The following is a 26,540-nucleotide window of genomic DNA, read 5'->3' as shown; positions in this document are numbered from 1 at the left end:
GAGACCTTTAATACAATCTGTGTCTTCACCAGCTTCCCCTCAGGATGGAGGCTTATGATGAAAGGAATTGATTCAGTCACAGCAAACCTCTCGAAAGAAGATGGGGAGGAGAGGCTCCCTATTTAAGAAGCTGGGTCAGTGCCACATGCAAAGGTACGAGCTTGTGGCAGCTCACACCTCAGGAGACCAGGGAGAAGAGCAACCCTTAAAGGCCACTCCCAGTGGACTGGGTCACAACCTATGTGCCATGTCTCCAAGATTCCATAACCTCCCAAAACAGTGCCAAACTGGAAACCAAATGTTCAAACACATGAACCTATGGGGAACACTTCAAACTTACGCCAAAATGTTCTCTGAGGAACACTGGAAACGTTCCAGAAGCAGAGCAGAGCCAGTTGTACAATCTGACAACTCAGACTCACTATGTAAGCACAACATATTCCTCCATTCATCTGCTAGATTTTCATAGACTTTCTAAACTACCTTTCAGAGCATCTAGGTTAGAGGTAAATTCCTCAAATTTCAATTTGCAAATTTAGGTTAAGATGCAAATTTTCGCAGGTTTTAAACTGATCTTTAAGGCAAGGATCTATTAAACTAGAAGCAATCACATTTTCCAATATCCTAAAATTTGTCTCTTCTAAACATCTAAGCTTATAAAACAAAATCCTTTTCTATTTGGCAGGGCCAAAGGCTTATGGACGTTAGTAGAAAACAAATTTTGCTACAACTAGCAAATGTGAAGACAAAGAGCTTTGCAGTTCTCCTCAGGGACTTTGGATCCTGCTGCCGCCTACCTGCCTGCCTGCCTTCCTTCTTTTTTTCTTTATTTGTTTTTTTGAGACGAGGTTTCTCTGTGTCACCCTGACTGTCTTGACACTTGCTCTATAGACCAGGCTGGCCTTGAACAACCAGCGATCCCCCTGCTTCTGCCTCCCACGTGCTGGGATAAAAGGCCAGCTAGCAGCAGTTCTGCCTTTCTGCATGCCGCTGTTTCCCGAGAGACCACAAAAACTTTGAGAAAAGTTGACACTGTTCATAATGGTTTGACTCTGTCAAGGGCAATATAAAGCCACCCAAAATAAGCTTGAAAAACCTAAAGTCTAATTAATGAATAATTATAGCTTTGATTTTTTTAAAGTTACAAATGGTGTATGAAGGGAAAAGGCAAAATGTTGTATTAATCATTGCTGTGGATATCACTCTGTATAAATAAAATGCTGATTGGCCAGTAGCCAGGCAGGAAGTATAGGCGGGACAAGCAGAGAAGAGGATTCTGGGAAGTGGAGACTGAGGCAGGGAGACACTGAAAACGTACTAAAGCCATGTTAGGAAGCTGAAGTGGGTGGAGCCAACAGCCACAGCACCGTTTCAGTCTTAGAATGCTGCAGTTTAAAGCAATAGGTTCAAGGTAATATAAAAAATAAGCCACGTAAAGATGGCTATCACACAGAGAATCTGGATTAGGTTCTCGTTGACATTCGTAACTGAAGAAAAACATTTGATTGTAAAAGCTGTTGAGTTATGCCAAAATGTTTATTTTAAAGGTACCTTGACTTCAAAATTTGGATGTAAGGATATGTTGCTTTGGAAAGGAGGCTCTGCTTTTGTTTCCACAGAAAGCCAGAAGCTATGGATTTGTTCCAGATTAAGATACATCAAGTTTGACCAGCCAAGACCCCCTGAAAGGTCTCCGATGACATCAAGGCCCAGATGATCCAACATCCAAAACCGTTTCAAGGCAACTGGCTCAGACAAAACAGTCTCATGGACTACCCCATAAGCCTAAAATTTTCTTTGTGTCCCCATAAGATACAGCGCCCCCCCTCCATCAGGAAGTAGTAAGAGAAGTTACACCCAAATTCCCAAATATACCAAGCTGGCTTTGGAGATAGAATTGGCTCACTCCTGCTCTAACCCCAGGCATATTGCTAACAGAAAAGGTTAAGAGATTCTTGTGTCCCACATCAGAAGAGCCCTCTGGTGTGGGACAGAGAAAAACCAATATTTTTATTTAAAACAGGTTGATTATAAATGCAATCTCTTTCTAAAGAAGGAGATAGGATATAGATATGATAGGATAAAAGGGTAGATTAATGAACCTACTTTTAAAGAACAACAACTTGTTTAAAATGTTTTACATTTGGTACAGTTTAGTTTACTGATACAAGTTTAAATTTAATTTTGTTATACTGTATATTTATTTCTGGACAGTGAGACAAGTCTGCTCCTGGCAGCACCAGATTTACTTCAGAGAGGAGGATGGGCATTGAAGACACTCTGTATGGAGTTTATCTTCTTCTTGGCAAAAATATCCATTTGGGCAAGAAACTGTTCTTGCCTGGACTGCTTGATCGACTGGACATTCAGGACCCATAAGAAGGTAACCACTGAACTTTACTTGGCAAAATGATCCTTCAGGTTCCTGCTTCGCAGAGGAAACTGCCAGACATTCTACAGGACACTAAAAAAAAAAAATGACTGAGAGACTCTAGCCCTGTGGGCTGAAGACAGATGCCCCAACTTTATAAGAGAACTTTAGATGACTGTCTAGGCTGCCAGCTGTCTCTGTCTACCCTGCAAGACTCCTGAAAGTTGCTTGCATCCTTCTCCCATTTCTCAGGTAATATTATATCCTTCTGAGGTCTTTGATGTAGTTGAAGACTAGTTATAATTTTCTGTAGTTATGATAAAAGATAAATTAGATATGAAACCTTAGACTCACAAATATAAGATAGGCTATCTTCTTTAATTTTTCCAAATACAAATAGACTAAATATTGTAACTGTAATTCTTGCTAGATAACTGTTTTGTCATATGTAATTTCACTATATGAAAGTTAAAACCTTCCTTTTTTTAAAAAAAAAAAAAAAGAAAAGGGGAAGTGCTGTGGATATCGCTCTGTATAAATAAAATGATGATTGGCCAGTAACCAGGCAGGAAGTATAGGCAGGACAAGCAGAGAAGAGGATTCTGGGAAGTGGAGGTTGAGGCAGGGAGACACTGCCAGCCGCTGTGAAGAGAAGCAACATGTTAAGATACCGGTAAGCCACCAGCCACTGGCAACTTATAGACTAATAGAAATGGGTTAATTTAAGATGTAAGAACAGATACCAAGAAGCCTGCTATGGCCATACAGTTTGTAAATAATATAAGTGTCTGTGTGTTTACTTTATTAAGTGGGCTGTTGGACTGTCGGGGCTTGGCGGGACCCAGAGAGAAAACTCCAGCTACAAATCATAATTTCCACTACTACTATAAAAGAATAATCTTGGTGTCACACAAAGAAACACACAAGTGAAAGTAACCATGCATGGCCATTTCTTTTTGTAAAAAGGGTGTGCCATGACCTAATCTAGGCTAGCAAGCACACACCAGGATAGGAAGCTCCTTAGTTTTAGTCAAACACTAGTGGTGACTCTTTCTTATCCCATTAGTGGGAGCTCCACCTCAACCAATGTGATGAAGCTGATTGGCCAATAGCTGGGCACAAAGAGACTGGGTGAGGCAGCCTGACCCAGAGAGAATGCTGGGAAGAAGGAGGGCAGAATTTCCAGAGTTGCCAGCAGATGCAGAGAGAAACAAGATGGGCATGCCGTGCTGACAAAAGGTACCAAGCCACGTGGTAAAGCACAGATAAGAAATACAGGTTAACATAAATATAAGAGTTAGCTAGTAACAAGCCTGAGCTATTGGTTGAGCATTTATAATTAAGACTCTGAATGATTTTTTGAGAGAGGCTGCCAGCACAGGAAAACTCTGCCTATAATTCTGGCTCTTGGTGTTAGCTACTTCGGATGGGAAAAAAATAGTTTATTCATGCTAGTTGTTATTTTATTAAACAGAAAAAATGAGGAGACTCAGCCTGGGACCTGGTACAGTGAGCACCAAAGAAGCACTCTGTGTCTCATTCTTTTGTAACTAGTCTGAAAGGTTCATAAAGCATACAAAGAGCAGCAGAGCTAGTACTAAGGAGATCTCACCTGACTGGTAATAAGAACTAAACTACATTTAACATGCCATCCAGCTAACGCTAAGTGATTTTGCTCTCATGCCCTAGTTCAGACAGGACACTGAAATGCAAGATAAAAATCCAGCTCTGCTGTTGTTTGTAAGCTTCAGTGTGACAACACAACTGTGGAGGACTAAATACACACGTTGTCAAAGACGCCACAAGGATGATATGAACACAAGTACTCAGCACTTGGGCGTAAGTAAATATTAAAATGTAGAGAAAAAATGTAGAAGGGATTAGCTAAAAAAAAAATTTTTTTTTTGAGACAGAGTTTCTCTGTATAGTTTTGCAGCCTGTCCTGAACTTGCTCCGTAGACTAGGCTGTCCTTGACCTCACAGAGATCCATCAGCCTCTGTCCCCTCACCCCCCACTCCCCACCCCCAGGTGCTGGGATTAAAGGCGTGTGCCACCACTGTCCAGCAGGATTAGCTATATTTTATCAAATGTCATTATTGCTTTGCTAGCTGGGTGTACACACCAGTAAACCCAGTCCTGGGGAGCCCGACGCAGGACATGTTGAGAGTCTACGGCCAGTGTAGGCTATATGGCAAATTCAGAGCAAGTTTGAGCTAGTTTGGCAAGATTCTATCTCAAAAACACCAAAAATGTTGTCAGGCATATGAGCACATGCCGGTAATCCCAGCATATGGGAAATGACCTAAATCCTCAACCCAAAATTAACCTTCTTAACTTAGCTTGGGAATTCTAGATCAACCTAGGCTACATGAAACTGTCTCAAAATCTAACCAAAAAAAAAAAAAAAAAAAAGAACAAAAGAAAACCCTGGTGCCAGTAATGATCATGATATAAATAAGAGCTATGGATAAGAATGTTATGGATAAACTGATCAAATATCAGTAGCATTCCCTTTTTCCCATTTTTATCTATTACAGATGGCAATCTCCTTTTAGCTTATATTGCTGTTGGCAGACTACAAGCTGAGCTCAGGTATTTCTGAGTTGATCCTTGGGCAAGCCAATTAACTTACATGGACAGAATTCTGTTCTAGGTTCAAGCTGTACTTGTTAATGACATGGACAAGGTAAAACAAACTCTTCATAAGAAAAGAACATCTGGGCTGGAGACTTTCTTTTCTTTCTTTCTGTTCTCTCTACAGATGACCTAGGTTTGGTTCCCAGCACCCACCTGGTCATCAGTAACTTCAATTCCAGGGGATCTGACACCCTCTTCTGTCCTCCATGGGCAATAGGCACACGTGTGGTGCACAGACATACATGCAGGCAGAAATACCCACACATATAAAATAAAATAAGAAGAATAACCTTCTGAATAGACCAACAAGCAACAAAACAGAAAATGCAAACTAAAGATCTGGGGTCATCAATGGTCACTCTTACTACCACCAAATCCTTATTTATGTTCTCCCCTTTGAGAAGCTTCAAAGGCTCCTGAGTCTTCTCACCATGAAATTAAGCTTCTTCTCCCCCCCCCCCCCCCCCCGCCCCCCAGAGCTGAGGACCGAACCCAGGGCCTTGTGCTTGCTAGGCAAACTCTCTACCACTGACCTAAATCCTCAACCCAAAATTAAGCTTCTTAACTTAGCTTACAGGGTTACAACCTACTGTTATCATCTTACCACCACCCTCCACATATCCACTTGACCACAGAACAGGCCCACTGGCCATCAAAAGAGCCCGTGTCTCCTGCCTCCTTGTGGCTGGGATACTTGTGATTGCCCATTTCTCCTTCCTTCCTTCATATCCACGAATGTCACACTGGGTACCATGCTAGCCCTGCCCCCAGACTACAGCGGTACTTTGTCCTGTCCCCACAGACTTCTGAGCTTCAGGAATATTCTCATCAACACTACTTGTTTGCGCATATCTCTCTCAGCAATCAATTAGGGTTGGGCTAAGGGTAATACTGTACCCTTGTGTCTTTGTATTGCCTAATACCTATATAGTAAGTCTGATGAATTCAATAAAGTTCTGGTAATTCTATTATTCTACAATGTAAAATAATCAGGAAAAATTATGATTCTTGTTCATCTAATATTAAGAACTTATGCCAAATTTTGTAAGAATAACGTAAACATGAACAGAGGACTTAGGAAACATTATGAACATGATCAAACTTGGCCAAATGACCCTAAATTAAAACAGAAAAAGCAACAGGGAGTCTCCATTTCAACTCTTCATTTTGTTTGGTTTACTGAGACAGAGTCTTGTGCTGCCCAGCCTGGCTCTGTATTTACTATGCAGTCTCGGATGATCTTGAATGCTTGATCCTTCTGCCTCTATCTCTCAAGTGCTAGAATTATAAGCAGGTGCCACCATACCTAACTCTGTATTTCAACTCTTAACAAACTTGAAGTTATTAATAAAAAAATAAGAAAAATATATTTGAATTATCACAAGTATATACATGAAATAAATAAATAAATATATATATATATATATATATATATATATATATATATATATATTTGCCTCAGTACATAAAAGTATGGCACAAGCATTTGAAGAGTGTCTATCTTATCTATACTTATTTTAAATTAGTAGACATTTAACTACCCTAATACAACCTGCTCATTTCTGTTACAAAACTAGTTGCACAGATAAGGTTATAACTAACTTAGAATACATGTAGATAAAACACTGGCAGGCCTCCATGGACCCAAACCCATCCCTGTAAGGAACTCAAGCATCACTATTTTGCTCAGTATAACAGCATGTTTCTTTAAGTGACTGGTAGAGAAGAGGGGGATTTTACCGTGAAAGCCATTTGGGAATGCCTGACAGCTGTGTAAGAAAGAGCTCCACAGACCTTGGTGAGAAGATCATCCCAGAGGGAGAGCAATTCCGCCTGGCATCTTCCTTTGTGCCATTTGTTTCAAGTAGATATACTCTGTAGTACAGCCATGATTCGTGAAGAGCGAAAGAGCATGCTGAGATCATTTCACATCGAACGGGTTTCTTTCTAGCCAAAACAGTTAGCCTCACGGAACAAAGATATCTTCCTTGTCTGCATACCCACAGGTCGGTCATAGAGCCTAGGCACTGAAAGATAGAGACTCTTCAAATGCTTGTGCCATACTTTTATGTACTGAGGCAATAAGGTAATGGCGATATGTTAATAAGGAATCTTTAAAAGGTGCATTAACTTGCAAATGCCATTACGAAACAAATGAGATCCTTGTAGTAGACTAAAAAGGTGTCGAGAGAGTTAGTGTACCTTGTGATGGTACTAATCTTGGAAAGTAACTTGAATAAGATGATCTAGGTTGTAAAACAGAGTTATGAAACTCCCTGCTTGGATGTCTTCACACTCTATACAGAGAAAGCAGCACAGTAATATCTCAGGCTAGAGCCTAACAAAAGCAACATAGAAACTTAATATATGGTTACTACTTATCCTAGAATTCGTAGAATATTCTCTTCCAGATGAAGGAACAATCTTCTAAAACAGATCACACAAAATTAAGTACTAGAGAAAACACAAAGACCTTGACAGTTGAAATTTTATGAAAGAACAGTATTAGACTGCTCTCTAGTGGAAATTCGAGAGAACTCACTATATCTAGTACTTTTTCCACTAGACTGAACTGAAAGTCAAATGAACCCTTTGCCCCAGCCGCCTACAACTCAAGGCACTCCTCCTTCAGCCTCCCAAACAGTGGAGTTACAGATATGAACCCCAGGCCTAGCAATGGGGACACAGTCCTTTCAAACTCATCTTTCCTAGTTTTGTTGTTGTTGTTGCTTTTTCTTTTTAATAAGAGTGCATGGTGGCTATTTTAACTTAATAACTGTTTCATCCTTTCAAACATTTTTCAATGCAAAGACATTGTTTATCCTGTCATATTTGGATCAATCTTTTTAAAGAAGAGTCTCATGTAACATAGGCTTGTCTTGACTGTGCTATGGAGCAGAGGACGACTGTGAACTTCTGATCCTCTTGCCTTTCCCTCCCAAGTGCTAGGATTATAGTATGTACCACCACTGTTGATGGATGCTATACTGAGGGTCAAACCCATGATTTCTGCACTCTACCAACCAAGCTGCCCCCGGCCCTCATCTTCAACATTTAATGTAATAGTTTTGTAGTCCAATCTAAACGACATAGTATCCACCTTTTGTTACAGAAAACCGACTTTGTAAATTTGCAAAGCTCAGATAAACTGCTAGTAGAATGTCCACACCATCATGGCAGACACCCAGACTTGTTCCAGATTAGAAATAAAGACTGTCCACAGCACATGAGATGTACATGCCAGGCATGTGCTATGTGATTTGTGTGCCATGTGATTTGACATGTGTCATCTCATTTAATCCTGCAACTACTGTAGCAAGCAGGCAGAGTCACCCCTCAGGATGCCTGGGGGACTGGTTCCCAAAGCCCTATGGCTGCCAAAATCTTTGAATGCTCAAGTCCCTTAATAAAATGGCACAGTTTTGACAAAGAAGCCAAAACTATACAATGGAATAAAGAAAGCATCTTCAACAAATGGTGCTGGCATAACTGGATGTCAATATGTAAAAGATTACAAATAGATTCATATCTGTCACCATGCACAAAACTCAAGTCCAAGTGGACCAAAGACCTCAACATAAATCCAGTCACACTAAACTTGATAGAAAAGAAAGTAGGAAGTAGTCTTGAACGCATTGGCACAGGAGATCACTTCCTAAAAATAACACTAGCAGCACAGACACTGAGCATAACAATTAATAAATGGGACCTCTTGAAACTGAGAAGCTTTTGTGGGGCAAAAGACACGGTCAATAAGACAAAAAGACAGCCTACAGAATGGGAAAAAACCTTCACCAACCCCACATCTGACAGAGGACTGATCTCCAAAGTATATAAAGAACTCAAGAAACTAGACATCAAAATACTGAACAGTCCAATTAAAAAATGGCTAAAGAGCTAAACAGAGAATTCTCAAAAGAAGAATCTCAAATGGCTGAAAGACATTTAAAGAAATGCTCAACATCCTTAGTCATCAGAGAAATGCAAATCAAAATGACTCTGAGATACCACCTTACACCTGTCAGAATGGCTATGATCAAAAACACTAATGACAGTCAATGTTGGAGAGGATGTGGAGCAAAGGGAACACTCCTCCACTGTTGGCGGGAATGCAAACTTGTACAACCACTGTGGAAATCAGTATGGCGGTTTCTCAAAAAATTGGGAATCAATCTACCTCAAGACCTAGCCATACCACTCTTGGGCATATACCCAAGGAATGCTCAATCATACCACAAAGATACATGCTCAACTATGTTCATAGCAGCACTATTTGTAATAGCCAGAACCTGGAAACAACCTAGATGCCTGTCAACTGAAGAATGGATTAAGAAAATGTGGTACATATACACAATGGAGTACTACTCAGCAGAGAAAAACAATGACAGCATGAAATTTGCAGGCAAATGGATGGAACTAGAAAATATCATCCTGAGTGAGGTAACCCAAACCCAGAAGGACAAACATGGTATGTACTCACTCATAAGTGGATACTAGATATAAAGCAAAGAACAATCAGACTGCAACCCACAGAACCAGGGAGGCTACATAGCAGGGGGGACCCTAGGATGACTGTGGCTTATTATAAGTTTTGGTTTTACTCAATTACTGGGCAAGCCTCAGTGAAACATTTCACTATTAGGATAAAAATCTGTACTGTATTAAGCTGATAATATTAAAGTATTATGTGAATATCTGTACTGTATTGTTTAAGAAAATGACAAGAACCTGCATGTGTTAATTAAGAAATTTTCTAATTTTACATGCCAACCAGAGATCCCCTCTCTTTCCTGCTCCCGCCCCCCCATAATATGAACAATTTTAAATGAGTATTTTCTATATGCACTTGGCTGAATCTACAGATCAGAACCCACAGACATGAAGGGCTAACTGCATTCTGATCCTCATTTGCAGACAGAGACTGAAGCAAGGAACATTTGAGAAACTTACAGAGAAAGAATTTTAGAGCTAAGAGTTCATATTCATTGTTTTTTTTTTTTTACTTTCCAGCAGACTTTTATCATTTATTTCCTAAATTGCAGAGTTACCAGTAAATATCAATTAAATAGGCATTTGTAAGCTAGATGGACCACATCCCATTAAAAAAAATCAATATGAATGAGCCTTTGCTACTTAACAATTCCTGAGGGACTAAGTTTCCAATACTCCAATTTATTAAGCCACAGGATAGTGCAGCTAAAAGCACCATCAAAAGTCTTAAATTGCTCACATAATAAAAATTTCTTACTCCTATAAGGCAGACCATCCAGGCAACAAAGCAAGACCAAAAGATGTAAGAAGTCTGGAAATGGGAAGAGTGAGTGGATCAAGTATTACATTCAACAGAGCCATGGGGGGGGGGGAGTCAAGTTGAGCTCAGAAGATGGCTCACTGGAACTATACAACACAGAAATATAAAAAATGAAAACCAAGTGACTGGGGGAGATTCAAGCAGGTAAGCTAGAAGGAAATGGTGAGGAATGGCGGTGTCTACAGTTAGGATTGTGAACTTCACTGAGCACCAACGGAAGCAGAGCCATGCGGAGGGAGGGCTCCAGACCACACAAGTGCTACACTTCTCCTTAGACTCAGAAGCTCTTTTCTGTGCCATGCTTTCAGAAATAACACTCAGCCCCCAAAGACCTTTGTAAGGGCCCAGGACACGAAGACCACAGTTCCTGAATTCTGACCAAGAGCCCCATCCTCCTGCCTCATCACCCGGAGCGCTGCTGTGTGCTAATCTCATGTTAACTGTGAGACCCTGAGTCAATCCAGCCTCCCCCAGCCTTTGTTTCTCTGCATAGAGGGCAGGGACAGTAAAGGCTCCATTCAGTGTTCTCGGAGAAGGAAATGGTCTCCATACAATCCCTAAGAAGCTCTACATCTTGTAGGTGATCAACACTCAGTAATAATCACAGCAACAGCATCCCAAGTAGGTTCTGTCCATTCAGACACCAAACTTCATGTTTCACTAATGAATCCCTCTGGCAATCTGTTGAGGACTGCTGTAAAGGACGGGACAGTGAAAAGAGGAAGGGAAGATCACCTTGTCTCTCTAAGACTAGATGATGGTATTAGTTCAAGAGTTTATTTTCTGTGCATGCAGTTCCTCTTTCCCACGGCCATCCACGCTTGAGCTTACATAGAAAACAGTGCTGGATCAAAACTTAGAAAAGGAGCCATGATCTTGGCTCCGTACACCAGTCCAAAACTAAGCAGTCACTGGAGCTGCCATTCCACAGAATCAAACTGAAACCGAGGTGGTGACCTGGCCCTCGACATGACCATGTTTCCTCTGCCGTAACCCTCACCCACATCCAACAGTCAGTCCCCTTCCGCTTTCATGTCACACATAGATTTCCCGTATGACAGGAAATAGGTGGCACTTTGCCTTCCTCTCTCCCCAGAAAGGGAAGGGGGGACAGAATGAGAGTAGTGAGGCACAAATACGAAGACAGTACAAGACACATGTTTGGAAATACCATGATAAACTGTTGTTTTGTACACTCACTAAACCCAGTAAGGCAATTCAAAGTTCTGCCTCCCTGTCCCTGCCCTGACTCTTCCACTTTGATTTTTGTTTGTATTTCCTTACATTCTTTTCTATCTATAAAACCATTAGGAAACAAATGGTGTTCCATTTAAAAATTGAATTACAATTTAGAATTTAAAAAGTTAAAGCCAATTGTAATCTTTACATTGTTCTAATTTTGTCCTTTGAGAGCAGTGAACCACAGTATTATCCTCAAGTGTATATGTATCAAATACAATAGATAATTCTCTGAATATAAACCCATCCAAATGAAAAATGACAAAAATGAACTTCCACAAAGTTCAAATGCAGCCAAACAGGTACCTGAACTCATCTGATCACATGTCTATCATCTGAAGGGGAAAAATACTACAAGACATGCATTTCTGAAAGCCTAAACCTTAAAAGCAATGTTTGGAGTACATTTTCCAGTCAGGGCAAAGGTACTGTAAAACCTTTTATTTTTCTACTTATACTTTTAAAGCAAAAGACCTACTGTTTTATACGAAGATAGTCTTGAGTTACTTTAAAATCAACAGGGTTGGGAAGATGACTTGGTCAGTAAAATGCTTATAGCTTAAGCAGGAGGACTAGGCCTGAGCTGGATCCCCATATCTATGTAAAATGCCAAACATGGTAGTTTGCTTCTAACCACAGCACTAAGGAGGCAGACAGGCAGATCCCTGGGGCCCACTGGCTGGCCTCATCAGTGAACCCCACATTACAATGACCGTCTCTTTTTCTTTCTTTTGGTTTGGTTCTTTTTTTTTTCTTTCTTTTTTTTAAGACAATGTTTCTCTGTGTAGTCCTGGCTGTCCTGAACTCACTCTGTAGACCAGGCTGGCCTCGAACTCAGAGATCTGCCTGCCTCTGCCTCCTGAGGGCTAGGATTAAAGGTATGCAACACCGTCTCCAAAACAAAACACCCCAATAGCTCCCAAGGAATAACATCCTGGTTGTCCCCTATCCTCCATGTACATAAGCACCTGTATATAAAAATGTGGGCACACACAGGCAAATGCACACACAAAAAGATCAAGAAAACCAAAATTATGTACTTAGCTGAATGGAGGCAGAAAGTACTAGTGATAAATTTTAGAAATGAATTTCAGTATATTTTCTGTATAATCAAACTATGACAGTAAGAATGCACTTTTTTTTAAAGTGTTAGCTAAGAATTTGATGAATTCTTAGAAAGCTTTGAAATGACAGCAAGTCCTTGTTGAAACTGCTTTCACTCACACATCACACTTACCCAGGTCACTCACACACCACACTTACCAGGTCACGCACACATCACACTTACCCAGGCTTGCCATCAAGGACTCCAAGTCCTGGAGGAGAGCCGGCAGCTGCTGCAACTGCTCCTGTAGCTCGGAGAGGCTGGCCCTCTTCTTCTCCCAGTGGGCAGAGAGCATGACCACCTCGCTGTCCACCAGCTGCAACACAGACCAGTAGGGGCTCAGAGAAACCACATCTCAATAAAAGTTACAGTGAGTGTGCAGAGGCCCAGCCAGTTTGTCTTTAGTAACCCTCCATGGTCACAGATGGCAGTTACGTGCTACTACTCAAGACAATGTCATTTTGTTTTCTTTGTTTCTTAGAAAAGCAGCAACTCAATATTCTGTAAAACAAACCTCAAACTGCTGCTGTATGAGGGATCTTAACCAGAAAAAGAAAAGCTCAAAAGTGAGCTGATTACTTCTAAGTGCACTTTGCTTTTAAGAATACTGTTCATTGGAAAATTCACACCTAAAAAAAAGACAAAAAAACACAAACACAAACTACTGACAAAAACAGAAAACAAAGAAACAAACAAAAAACATGATTTACAGGTAATTACTTGCTTTATAAAAGCCTTTCAATGGGAAAATTCCCTAATACATTCTGACTACCCTACAACCAGCTCATGTTCAAATAGAACATTTCCTGCATGAAGCAAGGAAAATGGTTCTGTACAGGAGGAATTACTGAGGCAACTGACCAACTCCAGAAAAGGAGGAAAGCTTGAGGTTAACAAGGAAGAACTGAGGTGCAGAAGGTCTGAGACTCTGGACTAGCCCATGGCAATGCCAGCATCTTTCTGGAGACTAAACATAATGACAGACATTTTAGTCTTAAAAAGCCAGGAGAAAAGGGGCAAGAATAAGAGGAACAAGGAAGAAGTCGGCTTTTAAAACATGACCCAAATAAGCTAGAACTGTGTGAAATATTCTCTGAACAATAAAAATAAAGACTGTAAAATCTACTACAAATCTAAGAAACAAATTTGAATTTTATATGCAAAATACTAAGTTCACAGTTAAATTATTTTTTTAAAAAGAGAATAGTTTATATTTCCCAAGATTAAGATTCTTCAAGAGGCAGAATATGAATAAAACAGGTAAGAATTTTAGAGGAAAACTCTATTAAAATAAGGCAGAAAATTCATTGTATGTGGTGGCAGATTGCTATTTGTTTACTTTTTTTTTTTTTTTTTTTTTTTTTTTAAATAAAATTTAGACTGGATCTCAATATACAGCCAAGGATGGCCCGGATCTTGCTATGTACCAGGATGGTCCACAATTTGCAGCAATCAGCCTTTCTACCTTTGCCTCTAAGTGGGAGTGCCGGGATTACAGGTGTGTGTCACGACTGCTGCCTGCACACACCGACACAGCAGCAATGCACGTCTCCCTATTGCTCTCCAGCACACACTGAAGGGGTAACCACATCCCTAAGCAGTGCTAGGAAGGTGACAGCAGGTTTTACACAAACTGTGCTTCATCCATAGAGATGCTGGTCTCACTATGTCACCAAGGTTGGACTCAAGCTCCAGGGGCTCAGGAATTCCTGACTTAGCTCCTGAACAGGTGAGATCACAGGTTATGTGAAGCCAGCCATGCTTAGCTTCATTAATTTTGTATATCTCAAAGTGCCAATGCCAACAGTTTTCATTAAAAATTTCTAAAAGTAGCTTTAAAAATTCTGACTAAGGGGCTGGAGAGATGCTTGGCAGTTAGGAGCTCATACTGCTCTTGCAGAGGACATGAGTTTGGTTCCCAGCACCCACATCTGGAGGCTCATCACTGCCTGTAACTCTAGCTCTAGGGGAATCTAATGCCCTCTCTGGCGTCCAGGGGCAGCTGAACTCACCCCACACAGACACTCATGCCTACACCAATCAAAAACAAAACAGGGCAGGAGAAACGGCTGGGTGGGTGGCCATGCCTGATAACCTGAGTTAGATCCCCGGGACCACACGGCTAGAGGAGAGAACTGACTCTAAAGCTGTCTTCTGACCTCTACTCAAGCATCAAACACATGAATAAAATGTAATAGTTTAAAAAGCTTTGCATAAAAAATTAAAATAAATCTTAAAAATTACTGAATAATACTAACAAGCTGCGCTATAATAAGGAAAACATGTTTGAAACAAGGATCTGTGTCTACAAAATTCATTTCTAATATTTATGCAGCTCCCCCTGACCATCCTGTCTACCAGCCCCTCCCTGACTACCTTACCTGCTGAGCCCTGTGTCGTACACGGGAAACACAACAATAAACAGACAGGAAAGAAAACCTTGTCCTCTTGGGCATACTTTGGTGTCGGGTCTCTCAAATTAGCTCAGCTTCAGATTTTACACACATATATACAGGCAAAACACAGACTTTAAAAAGCAAAACGACACAAAATTCACAGGACTGACTTAAGTTGAAATATTTTGCCTGGTACATGGCATAATCTTTTTAAAGCATTATAAATCTTGCCTTGGTTTATTAGATAACTCTAAAAGTCTAAAATAAATAAGTCTTAGATATTGACCATTCCTTACCAAAAATAAAAGTATAGTATATTTAGATATTAAGGCTTAATAATGGCTTCTTTAATTCACACTTTACACAAAACTAAAACTTATATTCTGCATTTAGAATGTTAAGAGGTATATGTGTCAAAAGAATATAGCAGAGTGCACTCCAGTATTTTAATCTAACAGAATGAGAGGCTGAACGACTGTCAGAAATCACAGTTATATAAATGATACGAACACATTTTGAGCACTTGCTATAGGCTAGACTCTGTGTTAAGTAATTTGGATATAGTATCTTATTTAAACTCTACCCTGTGTGTTCCAATGCTAATAGCTTATATGGGGTAGTTGAGAGACAGTGGAACACTCAGGAGACGGGGCTGAACAGGAGAAAACTAAGCCACCATGAGCATGTCTTTCAAAGGAGTTTAGAATCCCGGCCGCTTTCTTTGGGTCGTACTCCTGCCTACAATGAGATGAACACAGTTCCCCAATCAAATGCTCCGCAACAAGATAAAGAAAAGACAGAGAATAGGTTGTTTATATTAAGATTAAAACAGATTAATGCACCAAAGATGAGAAACAGAATTTCTAACCTGTACCCCAGGCACAGGAAATGCACCCCGAGCAGAGAAGTGAAAGTCTCACTTAGCTTACTGCACCCATCAAACTGCTAAATAAAACCATGAATCTTAAAGAGTTCAATATGAAGGCAAGCAACTCTTTCACCATAACAGGAATCAAAAGCAAACACTACAAGTCTAGCTTTGGAAAACCACCACGGAAGCCTAACTCTTAAGTCACTTTTAACTACTCAGCTGTAGATTGTTGAGGAGGGAGGTAGAAAAACAAAATAAAAAACCCAACTGCTTAGACAAAGTTTAAACCACCAATTACCACTGACCACAGCTGTTTGCTTTAGAGATAGACCACACGGTAAGACTCTGCTCTAAGGGCTGGAGAGATGGCTCAGCAGTTAAGAGCACTGGCTGCTCTTCTAGTGGAGGCGGGTTCAGTTCCCAGCATCCACATGGCAGCTCACAAATGCACTCCAGCACCAGAGGAACCAACGCCCCCTTCTGGCCTTCACAGCATCAGGAACACATGCAGTATACACACATATATACAGGCAAAACACATACACATAAACTAATAATACATTTTTTTAAAGACCGTGCTCTAGAAATAAGTATAAAATAATTTCTCGAACAAGCCTGAACTGCCCATAAGTATATCTACCTGCCCTGTAAGATGGACACTCCCTGATCAAAAGCTATTGTTTTGTCAGGAGCAGGCCTGACAAACGCAAATTTAGCAACAGTAAAAAAGACATTCATTTACACATTTGTAAATTCAAAGACACATCTCCAAGAAGGTCTTTTGTTTGTTTGGTTTGTTTTTATGTTTCTGACACAGTCTTATTTTGTATAACTCAGGCTAGCCTGGAACTCTCTATGCAGCCAAGGCTAAGCACAAGATTAGAACAATCCTCCTGCTTCAACCTCTCAAATGCTGGGATTAATTACAAGTGTTCACCACTACCCCGGCTCAAATGTTCATCCTTAAAGCTGGTACTGTATTTCAGGATGACTCAGAGGTCATCTTTGCTTCTGGTGATTCAAACTTTGAATAGCTTATGTTATTTTGGAGGAGAAGGAAGAGGAGGAGGAGGAGGAGGAGGAGGAGGAGGAGGGAGTCTTAAATTAACCTGAGAATCTGAGGGATTTTAGTGTAGATTCTCATCTATGGGGGATTTGCTGGGTATCAAAAGATAAAGTGACTTTCATTTTTTAACTGAGGGGTTTGTGTGCATACAGGAAACATAACTCAGAACGCTAAACTATGTGAAGATGAAACATGGTAACAAACCCGGGAAGGAAAGCAGCTTTCCCAAAGTTCTGCAGACTGTCAGGTTTCCCTGGTTCTCCCTGGTTTAACCATTCCCCAGGGAGTGTGGCCACTGCAAAGGTCAAAGAGCAGTGCAAGTGTCCCGGGACCAGCACACCGTGAACAAAGCTCCTGCTTTTTTATAACGGCTGTGACCTCAGTTCCCTTCTCCCCTTGGGATTCCCTTAGTTCTTACAGGCTTATTAGTGCACGCTAAAGAACTCATTATACACACGTGTGTGTATTTTAAAAATCTTGAGTTTTATAACAGACAAACCATTCACTGCCTTCCTATCTTTGCACACTCACCACTTCTATACCCACAGTGAGCAATGATTCTTCAGTGGTACACAGTCCCCAGTGCTCAGGGCTGTAGGTGGTTCCAGCCTCTCCTTTCAATATTGCAAAACCAAGCAACCAACCAGGCCTTTGACTCTGGCCTGGACCTGGCATTTAGCATGGAAAAGGGGAAATCTGCCAAAGGGGAAGGAAGATCGGCAAACTACCTCTCCAGCGTCTGCACATTCCTTCGCTCTTCTGTGAAGTGCAGCCCACATATCCTCATACCTAAAAATGCAAGAGAATTGAAATGTAAACAGACATTGAAAGAAAATGTATCTAGGTAAGTTTATAATATATTAAGGCTGCAGAAAAGAACCCAAAAAATAATGCCACATGTCACAAGAGCATAGAGGCAACTTGAAGAATAAAATACCCAGAGACCCAGATCACACAAACAGTTGAATTTTTGTTTTTAACGGAAATTTTTATTTTAATGGAAAAGAGAATTTTTTTTTTTTTTTTGAGAAAGGTCTCAATATGTAGAACTGGCTAGCGCAGGGCTTGCTATACAGACCAAGCTGGCCTCAAACACGCAGTAATTCCTGTCTCTGCATACCAAGGGCTGGAATTACAGGTGAGGACAACACCATCCCTAGTTATAAAACTTTAAATTATTTTCTTTTATCTGTGAGCGTTTGCCTGCACATGTGTCTGTGCACCACCTATGTGCCTGGTGCCCCAGGAGGACAAAGGAGGGCACTGTAACTGGAGTTACAGACATCTGTGAGCCACCATGTGGGTGCTGAGAGTTCAACATGGGTTCTCTGTAAGAACAAGTGCTTTTAACCACTGAGTCATCTCTCCATTCCAGAAAAACTTTTCTTTACAGGAGATTTAAAGAAATCATGAAAGACACAGGCTCATTATTGGGAAAACACAAGAGAAAGAATTGTCAAGGAAGACTCCTAATGGGTGTCAAACTGAAGAGAAACAGGGTATCCATACAGTCTCAAAAGTCCTCACTACTGAATGCTCAGGAAGACAGACAAAAGAAACGAGGCAGATACTTTAACAAGTGACCAAGATTAATATCAGCCACATCATCTGTCTCCTACCACGACGCACTAGGATACACAGTTACTTTGGCGTTTTTGGGGGAAAGGCAGGAGGAAAGAGGAGATGGACAGTTTGCAATATAACTGACTGGTTTCAACAGCATCAAGGTCATGAACCTCATTTCTTATTGCAGACTAAAGGAAAAGTGTTGTGGGATATTTGTACACTGTGCTGACTGGTGTAATAAAAAGCTGAACAGTCAATGGCTAAGGAAGAGATTAGGTGGTACTACCAGGGACAGAGAGGACTCTGGGAGGAAGAAAGGCAGAGTTGCCAGCCAGACACAAAGAGGAAATGGGAGGTGCAAGATGGGACAGAGGTAAAGCCATGTGGTAGAATGTAGATTAATAAAAATATTGCTTGAATTAAGTTATAAGAGCTGGTTAGGAACAAGCCTAAGCTACAGGCTAAGCTTTCATAATTAACAAGAAGTCTCCTTGTCATTATTTGGGAGCCGGCTGGTGGAACAGAGAAAGACTCGCTACAGAAAAGGAGGCAGCATAACAACTAAATATGCATGGTCCTAGATACAGAAAAAAGGGGTACCAGTAGTTGATAAAATCTGAACAATTTGTTGGCAGCAATATAGTTAGCAACATTAATTTCCTGTTTTGATCATCGTACTCTGGTTATACAAAATGCTAACACTGGGGGAAATTCTTGCTAATTTTATAATATTTTCATAAAGCTAAAATCATCTCAAAATAAAAATTCCAATTTTAATTGTTACTACTGTTATTATTGTGTGGGGGCATGCATAATGGGTGCACATGCCATGACACTTTGTGGAGCTGGTTTTCTTTCTACCTTTCCATGGGTTCTGGAACCAGACTCAGGTCGCCAGACTGACAAAGTAAGGACCTGCTCTGCCATCTAGCCCTCAAAATAAAAAGGCTTAAAATATAATTTCTGAACATAATATTACCTATATGGCTATTGACAGAAAACTTGATTTTCCATCTTATAGAAAATTCTATCAAAGTTATTACCTGACTAGACATACATATTTCGTGAATTCGTGGTGCCTCTCTTTATAGTGAGATACTCTTCTGTTGGATTTAGACAGGAAAGCCAATCAGATACTCCCAACGACTGTTACAAGCATCTCCGTGTAATGAAAAGCACTGCACACTATCACCTCATCAGCGGACTCCTACCAGCATTGCCAACAAACAGAAAGCTCGACGTTTCTTCTCTGGGGCTTCTAACTCTAAGTATCAATTAAAATCAGCAAGCAGTTATGGAACGCCAGGCACTGTCAGGCACCAGAGTTGCCAAGAAGAATTATACTTTTCCAACTCTGTTGTCTCAGGAATTAACATAGAGGACTTACTAAATGTCTGCCAAGTACAGGAATGATCACACTAATTTCTTTTTTTCTTTTTTTTTTTTTTTTTTGGTTTTTCGAGACAGGGTTTCTCTTGTGTAGCTTTGCGCTTTTCCTGGAGCTCACTTGGTAGCCCAGGCTGGCCTCAAACTCACAGAGATCCACCTGGCTCTGCCTCCCGAGTGCTGGGATTAAAGGCGTGCGCCATTACCGCCCGGCTTGATCACACTAATTTCAAATCCAAGACTTCACCGCAGACTGACCATCCCTTTCTCAATCAACAGAAAAGAGCAAATTAAACGCTGCTTGCCATTTAAACTGCAGATCCCTCCTCCCAGCTCCTCGTCCCCTAGTGTACACAGGCTTTTCTCATCACTGTTTTGTGTCACCCTCACACCAACTGCATCAGTCACTTTTCTGCTGACTCATTCCCTAAATATTAACAGAGACTCACCCAAGGCCTTAATTTCTCTTTCTGCTGCTATGATAAAACACCTGATAACAGCAACTCCCAGGGCAGAGTTTATTAGTTCACAACTCCAGGTTACATACAGCCCACCATTTGAGGAAGTCAAGACTATAGTTCAAAGTTGTTATCTGAACAAAGTAAATTTGAAGCAGCTAGTCACACTGCATCCAAAGTCAGGCGCCAACAGCAATAAACAAACAGTAGGTGCTCAGCTTACTTTTCCACTTACACAATCTAAGATTCCCTACCAGGGCAATGGTGTCAACCACATCAACTGACATAACCAAGACAATGTCCCCCACAGACCAATGCCCACAGGCCAACCTAATCTAGACAATCCCTCCTCACTGAGACTTCTTCCCCAGGTGATTCTAGACCATGCCCAACTATTCAGTTCTCTACTATGAGGCTACTGTTATTGGGCACTGCTGAAGAACGGAAGACAATCCATTACAAAGACTACAAAGACATACTACTGAGCCTTTCCTGGGTCTTAGCTGTCAGTTACCATCTTAAAAATTCACTCCACTGCCAGGGGAATGGTGCCACTCTCAGTGGGCATGTCTTCTGATCTCAATTCAAGACAGTGTCCTTACGGACACATCCACAGGCTTTGAAGGAAGACAGTCTCTCAGAGCAAACATTAGACACCCATGTACAAAGTCCCCAGGAAGTCACTTTGAATACATGCATGACTTCACCACATTTTAGTGAGGTGAAGACCCTGGCTATAAAATTCATTCAAATTTTTTGCTCTCATATTTCTTTAAGTCAATAATGGAAAAAAAAAAACCCCACACCCATAATGCAGTCATTCAAACAATTACTGAACACATGTATTCTAGGTCAACTAGTGGAAGAGACCATAGGCAGATTAACATGTAAACAATTACCTTCTGTGCTGGACAAGGCAAACTGCTTTATAAAGCATTTGAGCTCTAAGGATTTGGGAGACTGATTCTTAAAAACCTATGACAGTGCAGAGAGAGGTCAGTCCCACAGTGGCCACTTATAACCCTGCACTGTGTAGATGGAATTAGGCAGACCCCGGGGCTCAGTGGCCAGCTGGTTTAGCCTACTGGCAAGTTCCAGGCCATCGACCTACCCTGTCTCAAAATAATCAAGCAGGCACCAAGGAACACCTGAGCTTAAGCTCTGACCTCCGCGTACACACACACAGAGCTATGGTCTAGAGGACAGAGAAGACAGATGGAAAAAATAAGAAGTGCAAGGAGTCTGTCTCCCCACCTAGACCCCAACTACACTGACAAGAGCCTTCTGAGGAAACCACTCTGATGGATGCTGTCTGCAGGGGAAGGCCTGGACGGGAAACCACAGCCTCTTTCATTAGAGCAGCAGCAACCCATGCCCGTATCCCCAGGCCCCACAGCTGCGGCCACGGTACTCGTTCCTTGAAGTGCAGGTAACGAGAAACCTCTCTTGTGGCTATTAGAGATCTGTGCTCTAGCCACTAGGTATTGCTTCTGCTCAGGGAGGCTGCAGGCACAGAGAAAGCCACTACTGCACATCCCTCACAGTTCATGCCAAAGACACTTTTAGCAGATTTAAAAGGCTAGCATCTGGGTTCAGTCTACCATCATTTCTTTTTTTAAATTAGATGCCAGCCACTTAAAGAGTAGACTGAAATAGTCAAGAGCAACCACATATATGTAGGAATTGTTGAAACAGGTTGGACGCATAGCTCAGTGTTATGCTGTGGGATATCTTTTTGTATACTGTCAATATGTGTTGCTCTGACTGGTTGATAAATAAAGCTGTTTGGCCTATGGCAAGGCAGCTTAGAGGCAGGCAGGAAATCTAGGAGAGAGACAGAAAGAGAAAGGCAGAGGAGATGCCATCCCACCATCCAGGGAGCAGCATGTAATAGCATACAGGTAAAGCCATGGAACATGTAGCAACATATAGATTAATAGAAATGGGCTAAGTTTAGTTATAAGAGCTAGCTATCAAGAAAATTGAGCCATAGGCCATGGCCATACAGTTTGTAATTAATATAAGCCTCTGTGTGATTATTTTATAAGCAGCCGTGGGACATGGGTGGGAGAGACTCGTCCTGACTGCAGGGCCAGGCAGGACCGAGAAACCTTCAGGCTATAGTGTTAGAGTGCTTGCCTGGCATAAGACCCTAAATCCAGGCCTACAAGTGTGCTTGAATGTAAATATACATCCTTTCAGGTTCACTTACGCCCCTCACACAACAAACACAAGCAGGAAATTAGCACCAAATAAACATACATTTGTAATCTCAAACAAAGTAGAGAAAGCTCTCTAGATTTAGCAACTACAGGGAAAAAAATTCAATTACGAACTATAAACACAGGCTACTGATGAAAAGAAATGAATGCAGATCAGGAAAAGAAGCTGCCACCCCTGCACACACCCACCAGGTCTCATGTCAGAGAACTTCACTAACATAAAGAACACACATCCTTGGTATAGCGGACATACTATAAAAGTCACACTTTTAAGTGTATTCGGTAGTAGTTTTCAATACAGTCACAAGACTCTACAATTACATTACCTCTAAAACACTTCCCCACTGTAAAAAGAAACCTCATCCCTGCCCACCGGCAGTTACACCTGTTCTGCACTGCCCTCCACACACTGGTGATCACTGACCTTTTGTCCCCATAGTTTATCTCTTCTGGAGCTTTTACATAGGTAGACTGACAAACATGTGCCTGTGTGCCGGATCCTTTAAGTTTTCATCCATGTTTAATGTATCAGTCTTTCATTTTCGTGGCCAAATAATACTTTATTATACAGATACTTCATTGATGGACATTTGCTTCCACTTTTTAGTTATGAATAAAACTACTACACATATTTCAAGGTTCAGGTACAAGTTTTATGTAGATGCAGATAAAGATATAAATATAAATACATACAGAGAGAGAGAGTCAGAGGAGGAACAGAGAGAGAGAGAGAGAGAGAGAGAGAGAGAGAGAGAGAGAGAGAGAGAGAGATTGATTCTCACTATATAGACAGGCTGGCCTCAAACTCATTCATGATCTTCTTCCTGCCTTGGCATCTAAGTGCTGGGATTACAGGCATGTGCTATCACACCTAACTCAACATATTTTTAATTTTCTTGGAGTTAAACTGCTGTTTTATGTAATAATTCTATATCTAAATTTCTGAGAGACTATGAAACTATTTTCCAAAGTGGCTGCATCATTTTACATGTCCACCAAGAATGCATAAAGATGTTAACTTGAGCTGGGAGTAGAGGTACACATCTTTAATTCCAGCAACTCAGGATGCAGAAGCAGGCAAATTCCTGTGAGTTCAAGGCCAGCCTGGTCTACATAGGGCGTTCTAGGACAACCAGAGCTATGTAGAGACCCTATCTCAGGGAGGAGGGGATGTTAACCTGCACAGGCCCTTGGCACACTTGGTATGGCACATCTTTCTGGATGGAGATGCTAACGTCCACAAAGTGGTATCTGAGTGCAGTTCTTACTGCATTTCTCTAATGATAATAATACTGAGCACTTCCCATGTCCTTATGGGCCATCTATGTACCTCCACTCTGAGAAATCTGTTCAGATCTTTTGTATCTTCACTGGACTACATTTTTGTTGCTGAGTTATAAATGTTCTTTTACATACTATGGATGTTACTCTATCAGTCAAACAATATGCAAATATTTTCTTCTCCTGGGATTTTTTGCTTAGCTTTATTGGTGGTGCTGAGACCAAAAAAAAAAAAAAAAAAAGCTTAATTTTGACTATGTCCAACTTATCAATGTGTTTTCTTTTGTTGCATGTCTGAGAAGAGCACATCTTATTATTATCATGTCAACAGAAATGGGTTGGGAAATAAGAGATATAAGATTCACAAGAGTGCATTCCTAAAATGCACAAAGCCCTGCATTTGATCCCTAGCACCACATAAAACAGACTTGGTAGCACATGCCTGTAATCCCAGCACTCAAGTAGAGGCAGGAGGATCAGAAAGTTCAGTGGTCATCCACTACACAGAACATGGTTCTAGCCTGGGCTACATAAGATCCTGTCTTTTAAAAAAGGAACAAAAACAAAAACAAATTGAATTCTCTACTTTGGAATCATCCACAAGTAAAAACAACAGTGATTATCTGTCCAAATCTGAATGGTCTTGTACTGAGGGCTGAAAGTAGGTGCCTTCGAGGAAAAGAAGTAAGCGATATCCAGTCTTTACACTAGCAGAAAATTGTGGTGTTTTAAGGTTTTATCTGTAAAACTGTAAAGCATTTTTAAACAAAAATTAAAAGTACAACTCTTCTCTAAAGGAAAATATTTACCTGCTAAGTAATTCCAGTCCAGCGGAGTACTTTGCTAAGTACGGAGCACTCCTAACAAGAGAAATACTCATTAGAACTGCTGCAGATTCAGTCAACTTTAAAAAAACCATTGTAAGGATTCCAGTTTTGTCAATTATTATATAAATAATTTTAAAGCCACTAATAAGGGGCTGGAATGCTGGCTCAGCTGTTAAGAGCACTGGATGTTCTTCCAGAAGACCTGGGTTCAATTCCTAGAACCCACACGGCAGCTCACAACTGTGTGCAACTCCAGTTCCAGGGAACCCAACAACCTCTGCTTGCCTCTGTGGTTGATATACATGTAGACAAAACATCTTACATGTTTTCTTTTAAATCGTGTATACATTTATATACATTAATTGAAAGCGAAAAAAGATTAAAACCACTAATGAAGAGGCTGGAGAGATGGCTCACGCTATTCTTGCAGAGGATCCAGGTTCAGTTCTCAGTACCCACATCAAGCAGCTCACAATTGCTTGTAATGCCAATTCCAAGGGATTTGGCACCCTCTTCTGGCCTCTGTGGACACCTGCATGCAAGTAGTGCACATAAAATTATGCAGGCATGTTTTAAAGTTATGCAGACTAAGCTCCTGGCTTGAGCTCACCTGGGTTTGCTTTTTCCTTTTGCTTCTCTTGATTTGTCACTTAAAGTCTTCAGCCTATAAATTAACAAATATAAAATATATTTTTAACAAGTCAACATTTTCAACCCCATAGGGGCTTCAGCCCACACCTCACCTCCAAAATTACAATGCTCAAAAAAATCAACAATCTGTTTAATACAAAAATAATTTGTACATCTCTCTAGCTGAGTTTAAGAAATTCCATAAAGCTCTGGCTGTCCCGGAAGCACCTTCCACAAGTAGAAGCCAAGGAGGGTTTTACAGCCATGGTCTACATTTGCACTGCAATTTCAGGCCGGCCGGCCGGCATTTGGTTGTGACAATCTGGATATGGCCATCGTGAGACTGTCAGACAGAGCAGTGGGCCCCACTCAGGCAGGATGACGTTTACACACTGCATGGAAGGTGCTGCATAACATCTATCTACGTCGATATCTCAGATACAGAGTTCTAAAGTACCCGTTAATTTCTTAAATTCAACATACCAACTTTTCTGCCTCCCCCATACAAGAAAAAAAACAACAAATCTGGGATAAAAGGTAAAGAGAGATCATTACAAAGAACTGAAAATAAAAGCGCTGTAAGATTCAATAAGGGCTTCTCCATGTGGCTCCTTAATAACCATCTGTTCCAAAAATTGATCTTTAACCAAATGTAATGTGTGGAACTTATTTGATCTGGATTTGGACAATCAGCTATAAAAAGGCATTTCTAAGGAGCAAGGGAATGTGATTACAGACTGAGTAACTGATAATATCAATGAATTAGTGTTAATTTTCCTAGTCATGACTGTGGCAGCACATCTGTGTAACGTCTATGCCAGTGAATAAACGACTGCCCCATGAGAGGAGCAGCGGACCCGGGCAGGGCTGACTGCCCCGTGAGAGGTGAGAGGTGCAGCAGACCCGGGCAGGGCTGACTGCCCCGTGAGAGGTGCAGCAGACCCGGGCAGGGCTGACTGCCCTGTGAGAGGTGAGAGGTGCAGCGGACCCGGGCAGGGCTGACTGCCCCGTGAGAGGTGAGAGGTGCAGCAGACCCGGGCAGGACTGACTGCCCCCTGAGAGGTGCAGCAGACCCGGGCAGGGCTGACTGCCCTGTGAGAGGTGAGAGGTGAGAGGTGCAGCAGACCCGGGCAGGGCTGACTGCCCCGTGAGAGGTGAGAGGTGCAGCAGACC

The 26,540-nt window shown here is 41.2% G+C and overlaps 1 protein-coding gene across 1 annotated transcript in view; it reads right to left on the bottom strand.

Annotated features, from left to right (window-relative positions):
- Positions 1-26,540, bottom strand: part of Dtnbp1 (dystrobrevin binding protein 1) — a 116,171-nt gene that overhangs the window by 78,508 nt on the left and 11,123 nt on the right. The window contains exons 2-5 of the mRNA XM_028867718.2: positions 25,348-25,401; positions 24,720-24,770; positions 17,726-17,786; positions 12,848-12,980 (exon numbers count right to left, since the gene is read on the bottom strand). Of these exons, the coding sequence (XP_028723551.1) occupies positions 12,848-12,980; positions 17,726-17,786; positions 24,720-24,770; positions 25,348-25,401 (299 nt within the window). The remainder of the gene's footprint in view (positions 1-12,847; positions 12,981-17,725; positions 17,787-24,719; positions 24,771-25,347; positions 25,402-26,540) is intronic.

Source organism: Peromyscus leucopus, chromosome 5 (assembly GCF_004664715.2).
Source record: "Peromyscus leucopus breed LL Stock chromosome 5, UCI_PerLeu_2.1, whole genome shotgun sequence".
Taxonomy (NCBI): domain Eukaryota; kingdom Metazoa; phylum Chordata; class Mammalia; order Rodentia; family Cricetidae; genus Peromyscus; species Peromyscus leucopus.
This window is presented reverse-complemented; position numbering and strand designations above follow the sequence as displayed.